General features: G+C 59.5%; 1 protein-coding gene across 3 annotated transcripts; it reads right to left on the reverse strand.

Annotated features, from left to right (window-relative positions):
• Nucleotides 1–1,354: 1,354 nt before the first annotated feature.
• On the reverse strand, nt 1,355–26,851 carry TANGO2 (transport and golgi organization 2 homolog). 3 transcript variants are annotated; one of them, XM_030836467.2, is made up of 9 exons: nt 26,783–26,851; nt 18,397–18,494; nt 12,446–12,534; nt 8,389–8,508; nt 7,881–7,995; nt 6,858–6,928; nt 4,503–4,656; nt 4,016–4,120; nt 1,355–3,525 (listed from the first exon to the last, which is right to left on the reverse strand). In XM_030836467.2, the coding sequence occupies exons 2-9, from the start codon at nt 18,450–18,452 to the stop codon at nt 3,405–3,407; spliced, it is 831 nt and encodes a 276-aa protein (XP_030692327.1). In that variant the 5' UTR covers nt 18,453–18,494; nt 26,783–26,851; the 3' UTR covers nt 1,355–3,404. The 3 variants fall into 3 exon arrangements, with proteins under 3 accessions (XP_030692327.1, XP_069903095.1, XP_030692322.1); XM_070046994.1 differs by lacking the exon at nt 26,783–26,851 and adding an exon at nt 23,713–23,733; XM_030836462.3 differs by lacking the exons at nt 18,397–18,494; nt 26,783–26,851 and adding an exon at nt 13,789–16,804.
• Nucleotides 26,852–27,205: the final 354 nt, after the last annotated feature.

Raw genomic sequence — 27,205 nt, forward strand, 5'->3', positions numbered from 1 at the left:
GTAACAGTAACAGCCCAGGGGCTGTTACTGTGTCTCCCCAAGCCTCAGCACACCACCCTCCAACTAGCCACCTCGCCACGCTTTGTTGCTTGGTGAGGTGGGGACCCTGCCTACCCCAGTCAGACCTGAAACAGCCCTGCACACTACAGCCAACTTCCACTCGGCCTGGCACCAACTGGGTGATGGACAAGGACCTTACCACGGGACCTCCCCACCATCCCCACCTGGCTCCAGCCTTGGAGTCACAAAGATCAACACCTGGAAGTTGGAACTCCAGCCCAAGCTGGGGGAGGAAACCTTTCCCTCTGGAGAGCGTGGATGATGCCATCTGCTGGCAGATGAGACCAAAAGATGGGATGATGGGGGGATGGGGGGGCGGTCTCTGTGGGCAGAAGGCCAGGAGCCCAGGCCCGCATGGGATTAGACCCAAGGTCTCCTGTGTCCCTAGGCTGGCCATGTGTGCTCGTAGACATGCCTCTGCCTCGCTCAGCTCCACGCCTCCAGCCTCTGTGCCTGCACACCTCCGCTTGGCTATCCTGGAGCCAGAGAACAGAAGCAGCTCATCTGGGAAGGGGCAGAGTCTCTGCCCAGGAGAAGAGACCCATGTTGGGGACTCGGGGATCAGATGCATCTGGTGACAAGTACAGAGGCCTTTCTGGGCATGTCAAAAGCAATTCTAGGAGACAGCTTCCCAGGGTCCCAAACCCACCTACAGCACCGACCTCACTTCCAGACACTGGCCTGAGCCAATGGGGCCTGGGAAGGGCCAGCACTGTCATCCTCAGCTCTAACATCTACCTGGCCTGGGCATCAGGATACAGGGGTAGACAAGAGAGGAAAGGTCCCGACTTCCTGGAGCTCTTGTTCCGACAGGAAGACACAGAAGAAACAGTCAAAATGCACAGCACATCAGACAGCGCTTTCTGTTACAGAGCAATGCAGAGCAGGGACCAAGGGAGGGAAGACTGCCTTAGACAGGTCGACTGCCCGGGACTTCAGCAAAGACCTGCGGGACACGAGGGGGAGTGCGGTTTCGGTGTCTGGGGAAGGAGCCCTTCAGGCAGAGGGGACAGCGAGAGCAAAGGCCCTGGAGCAGGAGCAGTGGCAAGAGCCAGGGCAAGTGAGGCGAAGGCAGGGGTGCCAGGCAGCAGGGTGAGCCGGGTGTGGCAGGACCCTGAGGACCACCTCGCCCTCATCCTCTTCCCTCCTGGCCTCGTGGCTCTGCCTCCCCACCCACCTGGGGACTGAGGGGCTGTTACTGTGTCTCCCCAAGCCTCAGTTTCCTTGTGTGTAAAGCAAGGTCACAATTTTTTAATCTTGCTTGGGCTGCCATAACAAAGTACGACAAGTGAGGGGCTTAAACAACAGAAATTTATTCTCACAGTTCTGGAGGCTGGACGTCTGAGAGCAGGGTGTCACAGGGCCCTGCTCCCTCTGAGGGCTCCAGGGGAGGACGTGTCCCGGCCTCTCTCCCAGCTTCTGGGGTTCCTTGGCGTGAGGCAGCCCAGCTCCAGTCTTCACAGACGTCTGCCTGGGTGCCTGTCTGTCCCTGTGTCCACGTTTCCCCCTTTCTATAAGGACACCACTCATATTGGATTAGGGCCACCCTAACGATCCCATTTGATTGATTACCTGTGGAAAGACCCTAACAAGATCACATTCTGAGGTATTGGTTGCTGGGGTCCAACATATCTTTTAGAGGGCACACAACTCAGCCCATAACAATAGAAACAAGTCTTGGGCTGCCCTTTCCTCAGGGGCTCCAAGCTGCCAGGGAGCCCAGGGCAGGCAGGGGCAGAGGGGACCATGACAAGTGTGGGGAAGCTTTTCCTGTGCAGGCCCGTCCCTGGGGCAGCGGCAAACATCTGAAAGGCTCTTCAGATGGCTTTGTACCCAGTCCAGCGGCGCCCCACGAGGGCAGACCTGCCTGGCCAGGGCAGGCGCTGGTGTGGGGACCTGGTCCATTCCATGGTGCGGGGTGGCCTGCTAAAGCAGACAGAGGGTGTTGGCAGTGCCGGAGCTGGGAGCCTGGCTAGCCATGGCTCAGCTGGACACGTGGGTGGGGGGCACAGGCTGCATCATACTGGGAGCCCCTTCATGCCTGGCTGTGGGGTGGTGAGCAGGAAGGGAGAAGGGATGGAGAGGCAGGTTGGGCCCAATCAAGGTCTACAGCCCACCCGAGCAGTCACTGCACTGAGAAGGCCAAGTTGGGTCGACCGCCGAGGCGGAGGGAAGCCTGAGTGTCAGCACTGGACACAGGACCCCCGAATGCCCGGCCCCAGCTGGGGATAGGAGCTCCAGGTGCTTGCCCAAAACAAGGGCCCTGGGGTAGGACAGACTCCACCTGCTCTGTTACCCGAAGCCCAGCCCTTCCTGCCATCCCCTGGCCTCCACGGTCCAGCCCGTGTGCACGGCTCCCCGGGGCTCCCACCTGCACCCGGATGAACTCCTGGCTTCCGTCACAGTGCTCAGGAGGCCATGAGCAAAAGGGAAATGTGGAAGAGCCCTGCACCGGGGTCTGGGCCCCAGGAGCTCCTGGGGGCTCCCGGACAGCAGCTCTGGTCATCCTGTCACAGAGTCAAGGGCCTGGAATGCACTGGCTCACCACGGCCTCAGAGTTTTATTATCAGCGTCTCACATTTAAGTACAGAGTCTTATTATGAAGTTTAACTCCCTAGGAGAAGGGAAATGGCAGGGGCAACTGTGTCCCCTCCCTGAGATGGGCCTGCCCGGAACCCATGATCCCCCTGCACAGGTGGAGGCTTGAGAGCCTGCTGAGGCGGCCCATTGCATATGGATGCTCCCTCACAAGATAGCTCCATGCACAGGACCCCTCGGCACCCACAGAACCACCGGACCCACCAGCGGCCTGTGCCTCTGCTATGGAGGAGGTTTTCCTCATTCAAATGTGGCCTGTGTCCTCTCCAAGAGCAGGGCTGGTGGTCAGGAACTGGCTACGCCCAGGAGAGGAGGGGCCGCTTTGAAACAGACATCCACTCTTGTTGTCGGGATCACAGCAAGACTCACTGGCCAGAAGCACGTGTGGGTGTTGAGAGGCACAGCTCTGCGTGTCTGGCTCGCATGGGGGGTGCATGCCTGGAGCGTGTGTGTGTCTGAGCACGTGTGTACACGTCTACTGCCTGTAACGTGTGCGCGCATGCATGATGGGCGTCACGTGTGCCTTGTGTGAGTTTCTGTGCATGGGCCGGGGGAGGCACAGCACACCTGGGCCTGCCGTACACCTGGCCATGGGCCTCTGTCATAAGGCTGGACCCCGAGCTTGACATGGGGATGCAAACAGTTCACACACATCAGAGGGCTCTGGCCCTGGGGGACGCTGGCCGAGTCACAGGCAGTACCTGTGACAGGGCCTCCCGGGAGCCCCGGCCACACCCGGGTGGGGGTTAGCTCTGCAGCCTGAACTCGTGGGTGCTGGTCTCCCAGCAAGAGGGGTCCGTGCCCAGCATGCTTCGCTCTGTGAAGGTCACGTGCCCATCTGCATCCACAAGGATGACCGTGTTGGTTCTGAAAGAGAGCATGGGGCCTGCGTTCAGCCCGCTGCCCCTGGACCCCTGCACGCCAGTCAGAGCCCCAAATGGATCAGACCAGAGGTGCGAGGGGCCTTGCTGGGCACTGGCCTGGCTCGAGATGGGTCACAAAGAGCAGCAGCCTCTGTCTCGGCGAGCAGAGGGTCCCCTGTGAGGCATCAGGGTCTTGAGCCGCAGGTCCTGCAGGCCCCTGCCCACAAGTCCTATCACCTCCCCTCTGAAACACCCCCAGGCCACCCTGCCCACCCTCTGCAGCATGAGCCCTGATCGCCCACCACTCTCAGCAGGGTAGGCCCTGGGCTGACCAGGCACCTCCCTGCTCAGAACCCCCAGGGCTCCCAGCACCACCACTGGGGTGGTGCCCAGACACCTGCAATGGCTTCTAGACAGGGTGGAGGTGGGGAGGAGCTGGGCAAGATGGGCTCCTCCAGGGACAGGAGGGCGCACCAGCGGCCCATCCGTCGTACCTGGTGCCGTAGTCCGGGCAGCGCACACACACAGCTGCGTACTTGCTAAGTATGGGCTGCACGTACTCCCTGCCCTGGGCCTCAATGGCTGGGTCTGGCAGCTGCCTGAAGGACAGAGGAGGGGTCACCACCGGCCGCCCCAAACCTATCCCCGCCAACGCTCAGCCACAGCCCTGCAGCGCCTGAGGAGCCCACCAGCCTCAGAGAGGGGCTGGGGGAACCACAAGGGTTGTTCCGGGCACTTTCCAGGTCAAGGCCTCGAACCTCCATCTAGCCTTTAACTCAGGGCTCCATTGTGGGGGCCAGTCCCTGTGCTGGGGCCACCAGGAGCTTCCCAAGGCCCAGGGACACGAGCTCATGGGCTCTGTCCGGTCAGAGCCGTGCAGGCCCTGTGGAAGGACAGTAGCCACCTCTCAGAGCTGGCGGGGGGCGGGGGCGTGTGTGTGTGTGTGTGTGTGTGTGTGTGTGTGTGTGGCACAGCACTCACGCCTCTTCATTGTTGAGCACGTCCAGAAGCTGGGCGGCCAGGGCGTCCTTGGGGAGCGCCTGGCCCCGCTCCACGGCCTCCAGGAAGAGCCGCTTTCCGAAGCACAGCTTCCTCCAGGGCGTCTCCAGCAGCGCGTTGCTTAGCCCGTAGGTCCCTGCAGGAGGGGTTGGCTCGGCCAGCGTGGGAGGTGGGGGGGACTCTGGCTGGAACTCCACCCACCCGCCCCTTCTCTACATGCGTCCAGGAACTTGCCAGGCCTTGGGGGTGGGTGATCGGAATCAACAGCAGAGGAAGGTCCGTCCATAAGTGGCAGAGCCCGACGTGGGGGTCCACCTGAGAAGGTCAAGGCTGGGAGCACCACAGCCTGAGGCCAGGAGGCGGCCCACCGGGGTCAGCCGGGGTCAGGGAGCCCGCTGACCTTGGCCGGCCCGAGGCGTAGGCCAGGTCCCTGGCTGGGGGCGCTGTAGGGGCTTAGAGCAAGTTTCTCAGGACAAGTTCTCAAGAAGAGTCCCAGTCTCAAGGTGGAAAGGCCCCCAGAGCCTCTTCTCAAAAGAGGCAGCAGGGGCAGCCAACCCAGAGCCATGTGGCCTGAAAAGATGCACCAAGGACAGAGAGCCACTACCCTCTGCTGCTACCGGACTCCGGGCCAACTCTGACACGACTACTGCCACTTGGCACTGTGGGGCCCACAGTCACACCGCCAGCCACGGCATCACCACACTGTATCCATCAGGCACCTGGCAGCCACATGCAAAGAACAGAGCAGGACCCCCACTGCGCACCACACACAAGAGTCCATTGAAAACGTCTCAAAGACCCGAACATGAGAGCTAAAACCAAATAGGGGAAAAGCTACACAACCTCAGATTAGGAAATGACTTCCTAGATGTGACACCAAAAGCATGAGCAACAACAAAAAACCCCCATAAAACTGGACTTCATCAAAATTTAAAATGATGTACTTCAAAAGAGACCAACGAGAAAGGGGAAAAACCCACAGGATGGGAGAAAATATTTGCAAATCATGTAACTGATGAGAGACTTGTATTTAGAATATATAAAACAATTCTTACAATTCAATAACAAAAAGACAACCCAATTTAAAAACAAGCATAGGACTTGAATAGACATTTCTCCAAACAAGATACACAAATGACCAACAAGCACATGAAAAGCTGCTCAACGTCATTAACCATCAGGGAAATGCAAATCAAGGCCACAGTGAGACCGCACCATAGCCCAGAACAGCTGCGATCAAAAAGTCAGACAGTGACAAGTCTTGGCGAGGATGGGGAGAGACTGGAACCTCATAAGTTGCTGCTGGGAAAATAAAATGGTACAGCTGCTTTGGAAAACAGTCTGGCAATTCCTCAAAAGGTTAAATGGTTACCTTATGATCCAGCAACTCCACTCCTAGGTCCACACACAAGAGAAATGAAAACGTTTCCCCACAAAAACATAATAAACGTTCACAGCAGCATTTTCCACAATAGCCAAAAGGTGGATACAACCAAGTGTCCTTCAGTGGATGATGGATAAACAAAAGGCAGAAAATCCACACGATGGAATATTATTCAGCCATAAAAAGGAATGGAGCCCTCACTCACGCTACAGCATGGATGAACCTTGAAAACATTACAGAAAGGGAAAGAAACCAGACACAAAAGGCCACATATTGTCTGCATCTGTTTATGTAAAATGTGCAGGATAGGCAAATCCACAGAGACAGAAAGGAGACTAGTGGTTTCTAGGGGCCAGGGACAGTGCCAGTGGGTGTGGTTTCTTGGTGAGGTGATGAAAATGTTCTGGAGTTAGATTTTGGTGATGGTTGCACCATTTTGTAGATAGAGTAAAACACCTGAAGGCACACTCTAATGAGTGAACTGTATGACACGCGGTTATGTCTCAATGGAGCTGTTGTTTATTTTTTTAAGGGACATGGATCAGGCGCGGCTGGCTCAGGGATGAAATAGGATGGAGTTCAAAAGAATTCCTTCTAAGCAGCAATTTAGCAGAAAAGAAGCATCTCTAGTCACAGTTGAGGGCATTATGGGGTGGTTTCCAGATGCTTCCACAAAGGCCACAGAATTGCGGGGGAAGGTCTCTGCGTCCTTTTGTGCCTTTTAGCTTCCAATTCTCTCCAGACAGCCAGGGACTCAGTACAGGGGGAAGGCAACCTAACCTGTGTGCAGCCTCATGTGGACCGGGTGAGGCCATGGCCACTACTGGGCACAAGGTACACGAACGGCCGAAAAACAGCACCAGGAGGGAAATCAGCAGGGACCCGGTCCCTGAAAGTACTGGGGTCCCCACAGGAGCAGCCCCACCCTGTGCCACCCGCCAGAGCAGCCTCACCTGGTGCCAGGGCAACAGGCTCACGCTCCCCCCGGTTTCCATAGTAGCAAATGACATCTCCCTTCTCTGTGCTGTGGACCAGAGGGGAGACAGGGTCAGACAGGAGCCACAGGGCGTCCCCAACCCTCGCTGCCTGGCAAGCCCCACAGCCCGGGCCCCAGCATTCGGGTGGCACCATCCGTGCAGGCACCGCTGTTGCTGAGCTATCTGCCCCCCACCCTGCCCAGCATCTCTGTGTGTGCCAACATGGGCCTGGCCACACCCCAACTGCCACTTCCCGACGTGGCCCCAGCCTCCTGCAGAGTCCCAGCAACCTGACTCCTGAATCTCACAGCCAGCGCAGGCGCCCTAGACTCGAGGGCCTGCACCTCCCTGGGGGACCTGCTCTTCCCGCCTCTAGGACAGGCCCCTCTGCCCCTGCTCCTGCCCTGCTCCCAGCTGGTCTGCCCCACCCCGGGCGGAGAAAGCTCCCGGCCACCATATCCTCTGGCGACAGGGCCCATGGGTGGCATGGACAGCGTCATTGCCCCAGGAGCCGTCTGCCGAGCCCCTTGCAGAACCCAACGTGAGCCTTGCCACCCACTCTGCCCAGCACTCGGCAGTGCCCGACCACCATGGGGCCCGGGGTCTCTGTACCCAGCTGTGCCTGCACCGCCTTCTCCACCGGGGCACCTCTGCCACCAGACCACAGGGCAAGTGAGGTATGGCTCAAAAACGGGCTCCTCAGCCACAGAAGCGGGGAGGAGACGAGACGGAGGGACCGATCTGGCCCGCGTGCACCCCCGGCCCTACTCCAGCTCCCACAGCAGGAGCTGGCGGCCCTCACACTGCCCCAGCTTGGATCCCTGAGTCCCCAGGACAGTGGATCTGGGAGGGGCTCGGCCCTTGGGACGCTCCCTGAGCCCACCAGGTGTAATGTCCCCAGAGAGGCTGCCACAGATGCCCCGGCTCCCGCTGCCTGCCAAGCCTGCAACCCGGCCCTGTGCGGCGCCTGGGGGCTGCATCCCCAGCCGGTAGACCCACCTTAGGTCGGCCGCTATGAGGTTGAAGCCGTTGTACAGGTGGCCCTCTGCGGAGACCTTCTTCAGGTAGGACAAGCTATCCATGTCTGAGGTCAGAAACTGAGCCACGAGTTCACCTGCATCAGGGGACACACACCCATGGCCGGGGCAGTAGGACTGAGCCCCTCTCCTGGGGAGACTGACGGTCCCCCACGGGACGGCCACACCTCAGCGACCCGGCAGCCAAGGAGGTCGGCACCAAGAACTCTGATTTTGAAAATTTTTCCTGTTGTGCCCCGACGTGGAAGTCCAGCACGAGGGGAAACGTCTTCAGTGGGGACAGTATATGTCTACCAGATGGGCAGTGACAACACGGCAGTCGGGAGCCATGCCATGGCCACAAGTGGGAGCCATATGGCCAGGCCAAGGGTGGCTCCCGGCGTTGCCAGCCAGGGGGCTTCAGGGCCCCTCCTTTCGTCACTCCTCCCATCCCTCCAGGTGCCCAGGAAGCCCCGCCCCCCGCCCCGTACCTCGGCCCCGGGCGTCCCGGTCCAGCCGTGGCTGCAGGTAGTTGGTAAGTGCCGCCAGCTTGCCCCGCGTGTTGATGCCCAGCCACGTGCCGCCTTCCTTGCCTTCCTCCATGTCCAGCCCTGCGGCAACAACAGTGTCACCACCAGCCCAGCAGCCCTTGTGGTGAAACGGGGGCTGGAACACCGCAGTCTGAGGCAGCCCCTGGGGACCATGGGTATGTGGGAGAGACCCTCTCCCGGGACAACACCTGATGCCCCTGGGAACCCCCGGCCCCTGCACCACACATCCTGGTGCCTGGGTGGGCATCAGGCTGGGGGCACAGCACCAGCTCCATCGCAGAAATTGCGCCAGGCCCCAGCCCCGCATCCCGATCAGGTATAGGGACACTGGCTGTCCTCCCTAGGCAGGACCCAGCCCTCGGCGGGCCCTTCACTAGGAGCCCCGCAGGCTGCAACCCTCCATAACCGTGGGCCCCGCCGCAGGGCCAGCAAGGCCACTACAGCCCCAGGAGAGTGTCTTCCCAGGCCAGAGGGGCATTTCACTTGACAACTGGAGTGAAAATAGCTAAGTCATTAACATATTATTATTATAACAGTAATAAGTTATAATAGTAGAAGAACTAAAAGCTGCAAAGATCTGAAAGAAGCAAAACTGTCCTTATTTGTACAAGATAGGATCGTATGTGAAGAAGATCCAAAAGGATCTACAAAAAAAACCTACTGGAGTAAGTGAATACTTGGCAAGAACTGGAAAATGAAAATTCAATTAATCATTTACAACAGCACTGAAAGATTTTCAAAACACTTAGGAAAATGTTACAGGAAAGATGTGTGTGCTGAGGGATGGACGTCAGGCAGACCTAGTTAAAGGAGGAGTCTTGTTCCTTGCCCGGGAAGCTCACATGGTTAAGAGGACAGTTCTCCCAGAGTATGGAGAAAAGGGAGCCTCCTACACTGTTGGTGGGAATGTAAATTGGTGAAGCCACCGTGAAGAACAGTATGGAGGTTCCTGAAAAAACTAAAAATAGAGCTACCATATGATCCTGCAATCACACTCCTAGGCGTATACCCAGAGAAAACTAATTCGAAAAGATATATGCACCCCAATGTTCATAGCAGCACTATTCACAATGGCCACGACATCGAAACAACCTAAACGTCCACTGACAGATGAATGGATAAAGAAGATGTAGTACATATATACAATGGAATATTACTCAGCTATAAAAAAAACAATAAAATAATGTCATTTGCAGCAACATGGATGGAAATTATTGTACTAAGTAAAATAAGTCAGAAAGAGAAAGACAAATATAATATGATATCACTTGTATGTGTCATCTGAAATATGACACAAATGAACATATCTATGAAACAGACTCGTAGACATAGAGAACAGACTTGTGGATGCCAAGGGGGGGAGGGGAGGGATGGAGTGGGAGTTTGGGATTAGCAGATACAAACTATTACATATAGGATGGATAAACAACAAGGTCCTACCGTACAGCACAGGGAACTATATTCAAGATCCTATAATGAACCATAATGGAAAAGAATATACACATATGTATGTATAACTGAATCACTGTGCTGAACAGCAGAAATTAAGACAAACTTGTAAATCAATTGTACTTCAATAAAAAAATAATAAAACAAAACAGAAAAAGGATGACAGTTCTCCCCAAATGACCAAGAGGGTGACATGATCCCAGTGAAGACCCTGTGGGCTGGTGTTTATAGAAATTCATAAGCTGGCCCTGAAGTTCAGGACGTCCACAGCAGTCCCAACAAGCAGCAAAGCCACAGGGCTCACCTCAGCTGGTTCCCAGACTTGCTCAGAGGCTGCAGCACCCGAGCCATGTCAGTGGGACACAAGAGTCCACAACGGCCCCACACGGATGTGATCAACTGACTTTCAGCCAGTTTGCCGTAGTCATGCACAGGCCAGAGGAGGCCCACTGGTTGGTGCTGTGGGGACAGCCGGAGAGGTAGGCGTGGCTCAGTCCCTGCTTTGCACCGCACGCAAAGTTTAATTTGAGATACATCACAGACCTAAGCATAAACCCAAATCAGGAGGCTTCCAGAAGCACACAGAGGAAAATATCTTTACGACCTCACGATAGGCAAAGACTTTGTGGGTAAAACACAAAAAGAACAAGTCACAAAACAGAAGATAAACAGCACTTCATTAAAATAAAATATTCTGCTCACCAAAGGACATCATGAAGAAAATGAGACAGTGACACAATTATCCAGCAAAGGATCCACATCCAGAGCACAGAGGCCTCTGACAAACCAACAACTAGAAAGTGAATGAAGCTTCCACATCTGGCCAAACAACACAGTCCAGACAAGGAAGATACCACGGTGGAATTTCTGGAGATAAAAACTACAGTGTGTGAGATGAAAAATATGCAGAATGGGATTAGAAGCAGGTTAGACACTAAAGAAGAAAAGGTTAGTGAACGTGAGTAAAGGATATGGCAATAGAAACCACCTAAAAAGGAGCAGGGACAACAGAGGGCTTTTAAGTGAACCAAGCATAACCGAAGGGCACTGATCACTTCAGATAAACTGACACACGTGTGACTGGGGGGGCTGAGGAGAGACAGCAGGAGACGGAGGACTTGAAGAAACAGAACCCAGAGGTTCCTGAACGCCTAACAAGTCCCCAGCAATGCTGACGCTGCTGCTACAATTCTGTGCACGCTGGGCGATGCCAGACAGAGGGAGGGGGTGGACCTTGGGGTCTCCCAGGCCTGAGCCAGGCGTGGTGGCCACGGGCCCACCCAGCACTGCGGTGCAGCAGGGCCACCCTCCCGCTTGGCAGGACACGTATCAACGCACCAGGGGCCGCCTCCAAACCACTGCAAAGGGTGAAGGACTTGAGTGGCTGGGGCTCCCCAGCGGGATGGGCACTGACCAGGGCAGGAAGCATGGAACCCAGGGGCCAGGACAGCCAAGGGGCCCAGGCAGGCTCACCCTTCGTCTGAGCCTCCATGTCTTCATCGACAAAGTGCCCCAGCAGTGCCTCCTGCCTCCCTCCCGAAGGATCAGCTCCTCACCCTTCACCTCACCCGTCCTGAGCAGCCCCCACTTCAGCCTCCCATGCGTGCCCTGCAGCAGTGACACACACGGCCTGCCCTCTCCCCACGATCCCTTTGTTCCGTCCTAGCCCAGGATGGTCCTGGCCATGCCCACAGGCTCCCCTAGGACCCCCTCCCGTGGCCCAGCAGGCCTGCCACTGGACCTCTGGGGGAGCCATGGCCAGCCTGGCTGAAGTCCCCACACACATGACCGCTGTGCCCAGAGCTCAGGCAGCGGGGGCCTCCCCGCCAGCCCCACCCCGCACTCCCGAGCAAGCAGGTATCCAAGGTCTCCTGAGCAGCTTCTGGTGAGGCCGAGACCCAGCCTCATCCTCCTGCACTCCCACCCTCCTGCACTCCCACCCTGAGGGCCCCGCTCACAGCTCTCCCCACCTCCTTTCAGACCCCCATTTTGGTCTCCCCACTCCCATCCTCCTCCCACGCAGCACCACTGCCCGACCCCAGTCCACACTGGAGGACTTCGTGGATGCTCCAGACGAGCTTCCAGGCTCCGCAGGCAGAGGGTCCCTGGCCCGGCCGACACCTGTCTGCACGTCCTCCGAGTGGCCCCTGCCTGCAGGAATAGGAGCTGCTCCCTCCAAGGGGCCCGCGGAAGCCACCGGCAGGGCAGGCAGGGTGCGGTCACCTCCACTCCACCCCATGGGCTCCCCATCGGCTCCCCCAGCCCTGCCAGCCGGGCCTCTGCTCCCCAAACTCAGGCCACTCTCCCTGGGGCAAGGGGTGCATGTGTCTAACAGAATCACATGCACATACACATGCATGTACACACACACGCGTGCACGCATAACCATGATGCTCCGAGGTGACCGGTCTGAAATCATGCCTCACACGAGACCAACCGCAGCGGATGGTGGATCCAAATACAACCCCCACCTTCCAGCTGCTTCCCCCGGGGATCCGGGCACGTGAAGCTGAGTGGACAGTGCTGGGTGGACAGCGGGGACACTCACCGCTGAGGACCTCGTTGTTGTTCCCCCAGAAGTCTGCAGCCCTGGAAGGCCGGTGGTAGAACTCGTCCCTGTTGGCGGCCAGGATGAGCCTGAGGAGAGAGCACGGCTGAGGGTCTCGCGTGAATGTGGAAGAGTCACGTGTTTCCTCTCGTTACCAAGACAAAGCACCTTGGTAGGCAGCAACCTGGGCAAGTCCCAGAGAGGACGGGACCCCACTGGGAGGAGGAGATGGGTGGCTGCCGGCTCAGCCCTGCTGGCTCCGCCACCCGGAACAGGGCGCTGGGCGGGCGTGTCTTCCTGCCTTTCGGTCCCTCCCCTGAGGGACACCCTGTAAGCCTCCCACCAGGGCTCAGGGACTCCAAGGGCTGCTCCATCCCGCGCTTTGGGATGTCTTTGGGAGGGAGCGAGTGAGGACTTTTCTGTGTTTCACTAGTGTTTTGTATTATGAATCAAACAAGTATTTCTTTGGCAATTAGCAAAGACATCGATGTTTTCAGGGCCCTGGTTTTGAGGTAAGAAAACGAAGTTTTCGGTCAGCTCTGCCATTTAAAATAACTATGAACACAGACGGCGACTGAGTGGGCAGGGTCACCCCACAGGGTCCCGAAGACCCCGGGGTCTAAGAGTGGCCACCGAAGGACCCTCCAAGCACCGCAGGTGGGCACGGCACCTGGGGCGACAGTGGGTCTGAAACCAAGTTCGCTGAGTCAGGGGTTAGATCCTCAGAAGTCTTCAGAAGTACTGTTTGCATCGACTCATTGATTTCATGAATATCGGCTTGTGGTAAAATGTGAATTAACAAAGACACTCACAAAGTTGAAGGCAAAACCAGTGCTGGCACCCCAGGGCCCTGGAAGTCTCTCACCTGTGTGCACGTGTCACCCCCCACTTGTGCCTCCCACGTCACCTCGGCCACAGGCGCTGGCACTGCCAGGGACCACCCTGGAGCCTCACCACCCTCAGGATACCTGTCTAGCCTGTGACCTGGCTGTCCCTCCACACAGCTGGCTCTAGGGCTGCGCCAGGTTCAGGTGCAGGGGGCGGGGGGGTTCACTGTCCCTGACACAAGCTGCAGCCGCTCACAGAAGGATCCTCTGCAGCTCCAGCTGCCAGGCCCTGACCTGGACCCCATGGCCCCTTGCCATGTCTGCCCTGTCCCCCTGGGACCCAGTCCGGGACCCATTCTGGCAGAAGCTGGCTAACCAGCAGTCAGGAGAAGGACAGCGCAATGCCCCCCCTCCCCGCATGGGGAGACTTGGCTGCGGGGCCTGGGCCCCCCAGAGGGTGCAGTGGCTCCTGTGCCAGGATCAAGCATCCTCCTTCAGGTGCCCAGCGCCCCTCACCTGCCCGCTCGCCTGACCCCTGCAGTCGCAGGGGACGGGAGGCTGAGCCCGAACCAGGCCGGTGCCGTGGCTTCTGGTTCCCATTCTTGTGAAGACTCCAGAAAGGAAAACTTAGGGAAAAGAACAAAGCGAAAGAGCAGTGCCTCTGTCCTCTTACTCCAACTGCCCATTTGTAGACAAGAAGCGAGATGTTTGCTAATCGCTAGGAGCCTGAAGCGCTGGGTTGCTTTCATCAGAGTCACTGTTTAGCCGAACTGCTGGTGGGCATGATGGTACCACGTGGAGGCTCCAAGCGAGAGGAAGCCCCTCACTCCTCACTTCCGAGTCCCACTGGGCACAGTCATGGAAAGGGTCTGTCACCATTTGAGGGGTGGGTCTGGGCACAGTCAGGGCAGGGGTCTGCACACTGCCGGGGGGAGTTTGGCAGCAGTGACGGGTGCACAGGCCAGGGTCCAGTGAAGTGTCCAGTAGTGACGACCTCCATGGAAGCCACCCCAAAGGGCAACAGCTGACCCAGCAGTCCCTCCAGGTGGAGCCAGTAAAAGCATCAACCTGTGGGTCTAAATGACATTTTGACAAAGAGGGTGGTGACGTGACAGCCATGACAGCACCATACTGACGGGAGTATGCTGGTCTTCTATGCAGCCAAACATCTACACAAATGCGGTAGCTTAAAGCAACGCCCACCCGTCATCTCGGCCAGGTGCTCAGCCCCGGGGTGACACAGGTGCTGGTCGGCGGCGTCTCCGCTGTTGCAGGGGTCAGTTTCTTGAAGCCATGTGACTGGGGGCCCTGGTCTCGCCTGCCGTGCGCCGAGGTCACTCGCCTCCTGGAGGCTGCCCTCAAGCTCTGGCCACGGGCCCCTCCAAGGGCAGCAGCTTACTCCCTGAGGAGGGGCTGGTCCCTCTGCAGGCCACCCCGATGAGGTCAGGCCCACCCAGGACATCCCCATCCCATGAACTCGGGGTCCCCTGATTTGGAACTTTCATCGTGTCGGCAAAATATGGAGGTTCCAAGTGCTGGGCAACCTCAGGCGTGATGGGGGGTGCGGTGCAGAGGCCGGGATCCCCCAGGGGTGACCCCAGGAGGGCGCAGCACCTGTGGGTGGGCAGGTATGCAGCCTGGAAGGCAGGTCAAACCCAAGGGTGCCTGGGGGATCATGCTGGGCAGTGTCTGGGGGGACATGGCAGTGGGATATGATGGGGGAGGGCTGCCACGTCTGGAGGGATGGGCGCCCCAATATGGAGGGCAGTGGGCTGGTGACATGGGGGTGGGGTGCAGATGAGGGGTCCATGACAGTCACGGCCCAGCCCAACATCAGGCCTGGAGCTGCTCTGCAGAGGCAGTTCACATGTACTCCCGGCCACACTGGGCTGTCTCCCTTCCCTTCCCACACCCACGAGGGCACTTGGCTGAATAGCCCACAGGACACACGCTCTAAATTGGCTGCAGCCCAAGGAGGGGAGAGAGGCTTCAAGAACCCCACAGGCACGGTGGGGCTGGCAGGGCTGGCCTCATCTTTCAGGAACTAATTCTAGGGAGGCCAGAAAACAGGTTCCCGTGAGACTGGAAAGGACAAAGCCAGGAGCGGCACCGCCCACAGCATCAGAGTGAGGATGTCCCACTCTGTCCTTCAGGGCAGAGGTGATCTGTGTAGATCAGTGCTTACACACGGCAGGGATGGCCACAGACCCAGATGGAAGAGTCCTCTGCAATCAGCTGACCCTGGAGCATTACTGACACGGGTGACCTTAGCTCACAAACACAGGTGAAAACAGGTGTGATGTCGAAGGTGCCGGAGCAGGGGACTGTGTGGGTCCCAGGTCCCGGACAGGCTTTGTGGGCAGCGGTGTCCAAGTGGACGGCGGCCCTGGGTCTGGGCCTTTCCGGCTGTGAGGAGAGGACCTAGTCTCAATGATGCATGACGACGAAGCGCCACAAAGACCCACTCCACCACCCAACATGAGGACATGGACCAACGCTGCAGGGAGCCTCTGGCACAGCCATCAGAAGACACACGAGGAAATCAACTTGGCGGTTCCGTGTGATCCAGGATTTTCTGATTCTGGGTATATACCCAAAAGGACTGAAAGGAGGGCTGGGACAGGTACTTGTACACTAATGTCCACAGCAGCTGAGAAGCGGGAACAGTACAGGTGTCCGCTGACAGGATGGACGCCGACGCAAAATGTTGTCCATCCACACAAAGGAACATTATTCAGCCTTAAAAAGGAAGGAAATCCTGACACATGTTACAATGTGGATGAACCTTGAGGACATTATGTTGAGTGAAAAAAAGCCAGACACAAAAAGAAAACATATGATGCTACTTCCATGAGGGACTTAGAAGAGCCAAGGTCATAGAGACAAAAAGAAGGAGGGTGGGTGCCAGGGGCTGGGGAGGGGGATGGGAGTCAGTGTTTGTTGAGGACAGAGTGTCAGTTTGGGAAGATGAGGAAGTTCTGGTGACGGTTACATGACAGTGTGAATGCTTAATGCCGCTGAGCCCTGCGATTTAAAATGGTAAATTTGGGCTTCCCTGGTGGCGCAGTGGTTGAGAGTCTGCCAGCCGATGCAGGGGACATGGGTTCGTGCCCCAGTCCAGGAAGATCCCATGTGCCGCGGAGCAGCTGGGCCCTGGCCAGTGAGCCATGGCCGCTGAGCCTGCACGTCCGGAGCCTGTGCTCCGCAACGGGAGAGGCCACAGCAGTGAGAGGCCCACGTACGGCAAAAAAAAAAAAGGTAAATTTATGTCATGTATACTTAACCACAAACACACACAAAGTACAAATCTTCTCCTGACATCACTGGGTGGGGGGCCGGCAGTGAACTCAGTGATGGGCACTGGGGTGGGGATAGAAGCTGCTGCATTGCCAGCCAGGGCAGTGACAGCTTAGGTGGGAGGGAGCCCAGGTGAGGACATCCAGGCCTCCTGGCTCTGAGCCTGCCCCCCCCACTCCAGGAGCTGGGGGCCCCTCCTTGGTCTCCGATGGGCCCAGGGTCAGCTCACCAGGCTCTCCTCACGGCCCTGCTGCAGTGTCCCTCCCACAGCAGCCCCACCCCCACTCCTCCCATCCTAGTCCCACATCACACGTGAGAGCTGCCCACCCCGGAGCCAGAAGTCCCTCTCAACCTCCAGCGCCATCAGGCTAGGACAACATTTGAGATCAATGCTGAGACCGAGTCCCAGCCCTGGAGCTGTCAGAGGCAGGTCGTGGCAGGACGCAGGCTCCCCTCCCCGTCCCTTCCGTCCTTCTCCCTCCCAGGAGAACAGGGGTGACCTCAGGGCTTGGCTGAATCCGTAAGAACCAAGGCAGCCATGGACTCGGTGGCCATCAGGCTGCGTGTCCTCACTTGTCAGGAGGAAGGAGTGCCACTCTCAGCGCAGGAGGCGACAGCGCCAGTGATCCATCCACCTGTTGCCTCAGCCCCACTCCCGCCCTTCCTGGGGGCTCTGCAGTGGCTGCGGGTCCAGTTCTGTCAGCAGAGGGCGCTGGAGGGACGCTGCAGGGGGAGAGGCTTCTCTCCCAGGCTCTGGGTGCGGCTTCCCCAGCAACAAACGCCCGACAGCAGCCAGCGTGAGCAGAGCGGGCAGACTTCCAGCAAGTGCCCAGAGAGCTCCCGGCCGCCCGGTATGCCACGGCTGTGCCCCCAACAAGGTCTGGGTCTCAGCCCAAGGATGAAGGACAGGCTCTGCCTCGGGCACCCCGATCTCACAACAGTTTATATTTCCACGAGTTAGACATTCCCTGCTCGAATCACTGCTCCGGGGTTCTGTCCCCTGGCTGTACCCCGACTCACACGGCATGCTCTGTCAGGGGCTGTTCAGGGCCAACTCCCGGCCCCCAGCATGGCCCTGCTGCCCACTCCTCTGCAGGAAGGGGACACTGGGCACCCCTTTCTCCCCATTCCCCAGCCTGGAATGAGTTACTTCAGCCACACATCAGGTAGCACGGAATCCCAGAAGCCAGTTGAAATGTTCCAGATCTTGAGATGATGTAAACTTCTTAAGCAGTCGCACTAGTGGCTCATCTGTGATTGAGGGTCACATCCCAGCCTCATTCTCCATGTGGATAAATGTCGGTGGATTCCCACCAGGGTGCCGGGGAATGGAGGGGCGCCGTCCAGAGCCAGGGGTCATGGGGAGGAGAGGAAACCAGACCGTGTGGCCCCTCCCTGGCCTCAGCCTCCTGCCTCCTCCAGCTGGTCCCCCAGCTTCCCTGACCCACCCCCTGCACTCTGCCCTCACCACCCAGACTGCTCACTGGCCACAGGCTCCAGCCCCACAAGCCAGGTCTCGCTCCCTGCCACTGTTCTGTTGCCACCTGATCCCCAGTCAGAGGTGCAGGGCTGTGCTGTACCCACGTCATTCCCACATCCTGCCCACATGGCCACCTTCAGCGGCTCAGTCTTAGGATCTCTGCACATCGACTCAGGGTCCCTGCCCACACTGAGTGGCCACTGTGGGAGAGGGCAGGGCAGGGCCCGGGCAGTGTGTCCCAGGGCCTGGCCTCTGCCCCCGACCCCGCACATGGAGCCCAAACAGGCACTGAGGATGGCGTGTTCCCAAGGCCGAGCAGGATAGCAGACGCAGCACGAGGGGGTTACCTGTACGCATTTTTGGAAACGGGGCGAGGATCGAACTTAAAGAAGATGATGCACATGGGTCCCCAAGGGGTGGCTTGGCTCACACGGGGTAACGAGGTCTGCGGGAGAAGGAAAAATTAGTTGAGTAAATGGCAGACGACAGAATTGCCTCCCAAACCTGCAAAGCTCCCTTGCCCAAATGGAACAGGCTCACAACACCCAGACCCTCGCTGGACGAGGAGACCGCGTGTCGGCTGCCCTGACACTCGCCCATCCCTGTAAACACGCTCCTGGGCACTGGTCAGACATTCCCCTGACGCCTGTGACCTCGTTGGCCCTGGATTGTTGGCAATTGCTTCTGGTTTTGGGGTCTGAAATGGAACACTTCCCACCTTGGGATTCACAGGAGGATGTTCCCACCACACTGACCCCGGCTTCAAAGCCATGCCAGCATCGCATGGTGGGTGGGCGGGCGTGGTGGCTCTGGCCACCATGCAAAGAGAAGCCGAGGAGGGGCCGGAGCCCAAGGCCAGCACCACAGACACAACCGTGGCTCAGAGCCATGCAGTAGCTGCCCAGCGCACAAGGCCTTCGGGCATCCCACCCTCCTCTCACTCATGCTCACTGGTCTGGCTGGCGCGGGTGGCAGGGTCAGGGTTCACCCCACTATTTTCCCTGTCAGCCCCCACGGGCCCTGGAGGGACCCCCAGGATTCAGCCCTGTGTTCCTCCAGGCACAGATGTGGTGACAGCCTCAGAGGACCAATTTTTGTGGCTGTGCAGCTGAGGCGCTGCCGCGGTGACAAGCACCATCTCCAGCAGCCCAGGGCGCTAGGGGACATGCACCATGTGAGATGGGCTGCCAGCCGCTGCCCCCCCACCAGGGACGCTGGGCCACATGCAGTGCTGATGCCGAAGGGCCCTGTGCAGAAGGGTTCCCCAAGGTGATGGGAACAGGCTGGGTTCCCGCCAGGGCGGCCTGGTAGTGTCCACTGGTGGCCATCATCCCAGGAGTGCCTGATGATCCCAATACTAGTAGGCAGACTGTTGGGAGCAACCTCCCTGGTAAAAGCAACTCCAAACGCTTGAAAGAAGGTGAAAAATATTAAAAGCAACCAAGAGCTGACAAGGTGGTGCAGGATTTAGCCAACATCTCAGAGAACACAGGAACCCAGAGAGGAAAGAGAGCAGAGTACAGCAGCGGCTCCTGCCTCAGGGTACTGGCCCATGGGGCAAACCGGGCTCTGGTGGCCTCAGGGGTGAGGGAGACAGAAGACACGGCCCAGAGCCGCCCCAGGACAGGGACCTAGGGTGGGGGGGTTGTATCCACAGCCACACCAGGACCGCAGGGGAGGCGCACAGAAGTGGGGGTGGTCCATGAGAAGCTCCATGTGCAGAGCTAGGCCACACCGGGGGTCCAGGGACTTGGTCTGATGGGTGCTTGCACTGGCAGTGCCCCTGGGCACCAGGCAAACCAAAGTTTTCCTCTTCATCACAGACTTCCGAGAAGTCTCACAAATAATTTCAAGAACAAAAAGCAGTACAATAGAAAGAACCACATAAAACAAAGCACCACAGCAAGAACCAGCAGTAGTCCCCACACGTCCCAAAAACCAGCCACTGAGTGCAGGAGAAAGGAGCTCAGGAATATCTGCAGGGAAAGGACATGATAAAGAGTAAACGGGGGGTCCACCCAGCACCAGAAAGACCCTTTAGAAATAGAAGCCCCAGGAAGTACGACTTAAAACTTGGCAGGCAATGTTGGAGCAGATTAGGCACAGAGAATGAGAACCACCCAGAACGCAGTGCAGGGTGATGGGAAGCACCCTGGGCGTCACAGGGCCGGGTCATCCCACCCGTCCCGTGTAGCTGGCGGGGCTCCCAGCACCTGCCACGTGACCGGAGTCCAGCACAGAAGACACAGGTCCCCCACCCTGAGGGGGCTGGTCTCTCCCAGACACAAGGATGCTCCAGGCAATGTGTCATCTGTGGCAACCAGGCTGGCCGAGGTCAATGGGAGAAGCCCTGCTGAGATCCCACCTACCCCGGCCCCTCCAGGACAGAGGGCTGCCTCACCAGGAACACACTACTCTGGGCCGTCAAAGGAGGCCAGCATGCCTGCCATCCCCCCCACGCCCAGCCCAGGCTGCATGACTGGCACTGGGTGAGGTCGCCGGCCACCGCTGCTCACAGGCCAGATGCAGAGCCCCCCAACTCGGCTGCAGCACCCTGCCACCCTAGCTGGCCCAGGTGGGTGGCAGACAAGCCCTCCAGAAGGTGGTGGCAAGAAGGGCTCCGTGGTCAGAGAAAGGCTGCCGAGAGGTCTCCGGGCAGCTTGCTGCAAGAAGTGTGGGCGCGGAACCCAGGGCTGCGGCCTCAGTGAAGAGCGAAGACGCGGTCATTGGGAGGGAAGGACCAGAGGAAAGCCAGCCCCTGGGGAGGAGACCATCAGGAACTGCCTTTCTCTCCAATCCCTCACCCCCCACTCGAGCCAGGCCCGCTGCCAACTGGCCCCTCCCCTTCCCGCTTCACTCCCACCACCCCCAGCACCCTCCTTCGCAGGTCCTGTGGGTGCAGGGCCCTTCTCCCATCCTGCCCCCACCCAGGCCGAACTCCAACACCCTCTTCGGGGCCTGGCGAATCCTCCCTGACACCCCTGTGACTTTCGGGGCTCCCAGAGCAAGCCCTGGACACACCACTGCTGTCCCACCACTGCACTGCAGCGGGGCACTAACTGGGGTATCCTGCCTGGGGCGCTCCGCTGCTGGGAAACGCTCCCCTCCTGGGAAACGCTCCCCTCCGCTCCCAAGGCTTCCAAGGCCATGGAGTGGGAAGGTGAGGTGGGGGGAGCAGTTCAACAGGTCCCACTGCTCCAGGTAAACTCAGCGCTCCTCCTCACCAGGTGACACCTAAGCCTGTCAGGAGGAAGTCACCCTGAAGAGCACCTGGGCTGGCAGGTGCCGAGGAAGGGGGGTCGACCAGGGCAGAAGCGCGCCGGCTTTCTAATGCCATCCCCGCCCCGCCTGTCTCCACCTGGAGCCCGGGGTGTCCACACGCCGTCAGAGCTCTTTGGCTGCTGGGGCCGCCATGAGGGCCGGGTGGCCAGAGGCAGAGGCAGAGGCAGAGCCAGAGGTGGGCAGGAAGGTCCTGGGGCCTGATGAGGAGTTTCACCCACGGGCCTCAGCGACCACAGGGAGGACGCCGCCTGGAGGTGGGCAAAGCCTGCGGCTTCAAGCGATACAGGAAGCAGTGCCGGCCCAACGGGCGTGGAGGCCGCTAAGGTGACGCGCACACCCTGCCAGGTGTGCGGATGGCAGTCGGATGCCACACGCCTGCCCTCTGCAGGTGAGGGGGCTCCCTCCCTCCCCCTCGCTTGGCCCCATGGCAAGCAGGATGGCAGTGGGGGACCCAGGCCAGGCGGGCAGGGCCCCCACCCGATGGGGCAGGTGACACACTGACCTGGAGGAGGCCAGGCCCCAGTGCCACGGGGCAGGGGAGGGACAGATGGGGACCCACTTCCCAGGTCGGGCACATCTTGGGCAGGCTCCTCTCTCACCAAGAGTTCAGGTGGTGCCAGAGGCCACACGGGGGCTCTGGGGGATGGGGGTGCCTGCTGGCTGCACGCGGGGTGATAGTGTGGGCACACGTGGGGTCTCCTGACCCCTGTACATGCTCTCAGGATGCCCCGGGCATTGGACCTGCCCATCTGCACCCCCTGGCACACAAACGAGCTGCTCCAGCCATGTCATGGAAATGCTCGGAAGCCAGCGTGCCCCTGAGCATCCCTGCTGACCCTCCCCAGGTGCGAGCAGCCCCCAGGAAAGCTCACAGTGGGGCAACCGGCTCCGTCCTGGCCACAGTCCTGGAATCACTGTGCCCATGTGTATCTCGCTGGGGGGCTGCCTTACAACTGCCTTGCATACAGGGGTGCAGCCAGGCCTCAGACGGGCCCCCACGGAAGGAAGACCCCAGACGGTGGCCTGGGCTGAGGGGAAGCCTCATGGGCAGCAGTCTTGAGGGGGCCTCCCGGGACCGGAGCATGCAGGCTGTGAGATGGCCGAACATCCTGACAAATGCCCGGGGTGCCCACGTGGCGTGGCAGTGGGTCCCTGGGCCTGGTGGCAGAGAGAAGCCATCTTTGTCACCACTAGGGTTGGGGGGCATGTCATTTTGTGCTCACTGCAAGGCCCCGAAGGAAGGCCCCTGCCCACGGCTCCACATGCTCCACAGATGTCTGCTCCATCACATGCAAGGACCCCGCCACCCTGTCTTCTTGCCACCTGGCCGTGCAGTTCGCCCACGCCCGGGGTAGCGGCGTCCCCCACCTGCCTGCTGCTGCCCGGGGCACGTGTGCCTTCTATCCACTCTTGCCATCCAGCTTCCACTCATGCAGAGCAACACAGCAGGGCCCGGCACGCACGTTCTACAAACAGGCTGAGGACCTTCCCGACAGGTGCCTTCCTGTCTCCCAGGCAGACACCCAGGAGGCGGAATCACTGGGCAGGGGGTGACGCTCTTAGATGAGCATGCCTGGCCGACTCCCTCCAATGTCTGGCGCAGGGGCGTCCAGCACGAGGGTACCCGCCACTGCTCCCCCCACCCTCACCGCAGTGGCAGGAGATGCTCAGGTGGTCTGCTGGCATCCCCCAGCAGCCACTGGCACACCGTGCCAGGATCCAGGGCCTCTGTCCCACAGTGCGGTGGCATTGGGGTGGGGTGGCCCATCCCTCTGCCTGTGCTGCCTCCATTGGAACCCATCTGTCCTTCCACAGCAAGTCCCCCCACTTGTACTGCATGGCTCTTGCCCTCTTCATCCCAAAGCAAGAGCCCCTTTCTCTTGATTTCCGTGCGTGGTTGCGTTTGGGCTTCGTTCTAGGATGTATCCAGGGTCTGCCTATGTGGGAGGTGTGAGCCACGGACCCCCATGCTTCCGGCAGACGGGCATGCTGTCTGCCACCACCTGGGCCACGCCCTGGACACCCCACCACTCGGCCCCTCAGCCCCTGAGCTTCAGCACATGCTGTGGTATCTGGAAGGTGAGTCTCCCTCTTGGCTTTTCACAGAAGCTTCTAAAACTCCGACTGATCAGGGCACCCGTGGGGCACCCTGTGGGGCACCCGTGTCCATGAAGTGACACAGACGAGGAAGTCCACAGCCCGGAGCTGGAAGCCAGGCTGTCTGTCCATAGCGGTGTCCACCTGCCTGAGCAGCATGGGGCAGAGCGGGACCCCACCCATCAGAGCACACCACTCGGTGCTTGTACGAGGCAAGGAAGAAGCAAGACTCATGCGTGGGTACAGAAGCAGGGCAGGCCACCTGGCCAGGGAACAATGGAGACCTGCAGGGAGACGTCTGGGTGCTAGTGACGGTGTCCACACCCTGATCTGGATGGCGGCTGCATGCTGGGCTCACTCTGCACCATCCCTGGAGCTGGACGCTGCACACTTCCGGTAGGGAAAACAGGATCATCCACCTGGAAAGCTGCCCATGAGGAGAACATGGACAGACCCTGCCCTCCTTCCCCGCTGGCTTTGAGTTGCTACTCTGGGTGGGGGGCACTGAGGGGCGAGGCAGGAAGAGCAATTCTCGGGAGACCGGGCAAGGCGGATCCAGTCCCAGCTCAGAGCTCCTCAGAACAGGATGGAGCGGCCAGGCTGCCCTGAGTTCTGCACAAGGACCCACACACTCAGGTGACCGCTGGGTGGGGTGGGGGCCTGTGCCCTCGGGGAGCACTTCCCTCTGTCTGACAGGGGAGCACGCTGGCCAGAGGCAGCGAGGAACGCAGGGACGCGTGCGAGCAAGCAGGAACAAGGGGGCCTGGGCCAGCGGGACAGTGAGGCCCCGGGTCCCAGGAATCAGTCTCCTCTGGCTGTTCCTTAGGGCTCTGGGCAGGGGGTGACGGAGCCCTAGAGTTGGCGGCCCCACTCCTTATGCCCAGCACCACACACATGTGGAGGAACGCGGTCAAGGCTAGCCAGCCTGTCCATCTGCCCTTGAGCAGAGGAGCTGGGCAGCCCACCCACCCTGCACAGGGCAGAGCAGGACAGCAGGAGCTGCTCTTTACAAATGACGTGTGACATCCCCCCAGGCTGCCAGCAGAGGAGGTAAACACATGGGAACACATTGTCGCTGTTCGGAGCCTTCGCTGAGAAAGCCCTGCCATCCTAATCATTCCAAGCAGCCCGCCGCCACCCCCCAAACACCACGCCCTCCTCCCCGCCCACGACCTAGAACTCCACAATCTACGCTCTGTCATCTGGCTGATAAGTAGCATTTCACCATGACACATTTTCTATGGCGACACTCTTTCCTGAGATCTTCAAGATGTCTTAGGAGCACTAATTCAGCCTCATACCAAGTATCACTGTCCCTTCAAGGTTCAAAAGGGCAACACAGATGAGGGATACAGTGAGCCACGGCGAGCTCTGGATGCTCCGCACCCCGGCCCCTCCTGGCAGGAACAGCTTCCCCACAAGGCGGGGGCCAGCCCGGCCTTATGGCGGCCCCTATAGCTCACATGGTTAATAGGGGAGGAAGGGGGCATTCCCACCAGCCCCTTGAAAGAGGGTGGAAGCAAATACTTATAGTAGGCATGGTCCTGAAGACCCAGCAGAGCCGCCCTGAGTACCAGGAGGTGGGGGCTGGCCTCTTTACTTTTAAGCGTGTATCCATTATTTCTGCAACCTAAAAAAAAAAGTTGAGAGGGAAAAAAAAAAAAGGCTTCATCAATACCCTGAAAAGGGAACTCAGTGGTCCAGGGGTGACCTCATTCTCTCAGAGCCCATCACCAAACCCCGAGGTCCAGACCAACAAACTGTCCTCAACACCGGCTGACATGTTGCCAAAGGATGGACCCAGTCCTCACACATCTGGGGTGTCAGTGACGAGTGTGGCCCTATTTGTAGCAGCCCGCCTACCTCCCTGCCCTGGGCTACTGACATCCTCAGAAGCAGCAGCATCCACGGACAGGCGAGTGGGACTGGGAGGCGCCTTCTAGAGCAGCAGCCAGCACAGGAATAAGTCCCCACAACACCACATGTGACTACACCCAGGGTAAACATGATCAAAGTGACAGCCCAGAAATGAAAACACAAAGAAAGCGTGAGGCAGTAATACGGCTCAGGGGCTGGGCAGCAGGGCAGAGCTGACAGCTAGTGGCCTGGTCTGAGGGGCCTACATTCTGCAGACACACCAGTAACACACAGCCACAGGACTGCAGGACACATGCTTTTGAAGTGAATGGTCAGGGGTCCAAGGGGGTGGGAGCACCAGGGCAACATGCTCCGCCCACTGGGAGCCCTGGGAACCTGGAAAGGGGGGAACAGAAGCTCTGCTGTGTCCACCTGCCAACACAGCCACCCTCCTGCAGCCCCACCCCACACGAAAGGTCACCCGACACAGGAAGGTTCTTGGGAGAGGGGCTCAGGAGGAGAGGCCAACCCTGGCTCTTACTGACCTTGGGAACACCATTGGCCCTCAGCCTGAGTTTTCTTTGCTGTGAACGGTATCTGGCCAACAAACACTTGCCGTGAAAGGGTGCCCAGAAGACTAAGGAACAAGCAGCAAAAAGCGATTCCCAAGAACTACCAGCTGCAGGCGCCCCATACAGCACCATTACTGCACAGCTGCCGCATGGAAACAGCAACAGCAAAACATCAGTGGGCAGGTCCGCAGCAGGATGGCAGCGGCAGGCCTGGCTGACCATGTGACATCCCCAGTGGAGGACAGACGGGGGCTTGAGCCTCAGGGACCGGTCCAAGGCCAGAAGGCCCACGTCAAATCTGTGGCCCAGAGGCGAGCATGGTAGCTGCTGGGCGGGAAGGCATCTTAAAGCCCAGAGGCTACAAGGCCTTGCCCAGCGTGCAGCCCTGACCAGTCCCCTCCCCTGACGCCCTGGGGGGAAGGTCTGAGTACTGAGCCACCCCAGGAAGACCGTGTCCAGACGCACAGATGACCTGGCACTTGCTGCCTCCCCGGAGAGACATCAGCTGTCACCCGCAGCAGGGCGCAGGGAGGGAGCAGCGTGACTCAGGGCTCTGGGGCCGTCAGCCGCGGAGCCCACCCACCCTCGCCCCGCGGTGACCGCGCAGCTCCCGGCCGGCCTGTATGCCCCACCGAGGGACACCGGCCCTGCCTGCGGGGCCCACGCCCCACCCAGGCGAGGACACTGGAAACGCCTTCCAGGAATGGGAGGAACGCTCCTTCGGCCGGGGTTGGCTTGGTCTCCCCGGACCGGCCGCTGGATTTGCATTCACTGCCTCGAGAAGGGGAAACTGAGGCAGGGCGGGCTGTACGGCCGCTTCCGACTCCGCGCCCCACTTCCCGAGACCCGCTTCCCGACTCCGAGCCCCGAGCACCGCGGGGAACGCAGCCGGCCACCCGCCGCCCGTAGTCCACCGCGTACTCACCGCCTCCGCCGCCGCCGCCGCCGACTTCCGGGTGCTGCGCCCGCGCGCCGCCGCCACCGCCCAGGCCCCGCCCCCACACAGTCTGCGCGCTCCCAATGGGCAGCATGGCTAGGGGCGGGGCGGCGCGCCGCGAGCCGGAGCACAGTTGGCTGCGCGTACCATCGCTCCGGGCTGCACCTCCCGGCGCCCCGCCCCCGGGGCTGCGCCAAGCGCCCGGCTGCGCCTCGTGACCCCTGCAGCCTTCGCAGCTCGTCTGGTTCAGACACCGGCCCTGGGCCCTGCCCTCGAGGACATGTCACCTGCCCGCCCAGCGTCCCGCGCTGCACTGGGCCCTGCTGGAGGCTCTGCGGGGATGCTCACTGGTGGGGCCCTGCTTGCCCCCTCCATGCCTCTGAACTGGCCATCTTCCTCATTGCACCCCTA

This window comes from Globicephala melas, chromosome 13, assembly GCF_963455315.2.
Source record: "Globicephala melas chromosome 13, mGloMel1.2, whole genome shotgun sequence".
Taxonomy (NCBI): domain Eukaryota; kingdom Metazoa; phylum Chordata; class Mammalia; order Artiodactyla; family Delphinidae; genus Globicephala; species Globicephala melas.

What these genes read in the sequence shown, in the direction of transcription:
- TANGO2 (XM_030836462.3), bottom strand. Translation starts at nt 14,021, where the DNA reads ATGAAAGCAACCCAGCGCTTCAGGCTCCTAGCGATTAGCAAACATCTC. An exon ending in GTGCTCAACAATGAAGAGGC is followed by an intron (nt 4,121 to 4,502) that starts GTGAGTGCTGTG and finishes TCTGTCCTTCAG; the next exon opens with GCAGCTGCCAGACCCAGCCA. An exon ending in TGCCCGGACTACGGCACCAG is followed by an intron (nt 3,526 to 4,015) that starts GTACGACGGATG and finishes GCTCTCTTTCAG; the next exon opens with AACCAACACGGTCATCCTTG.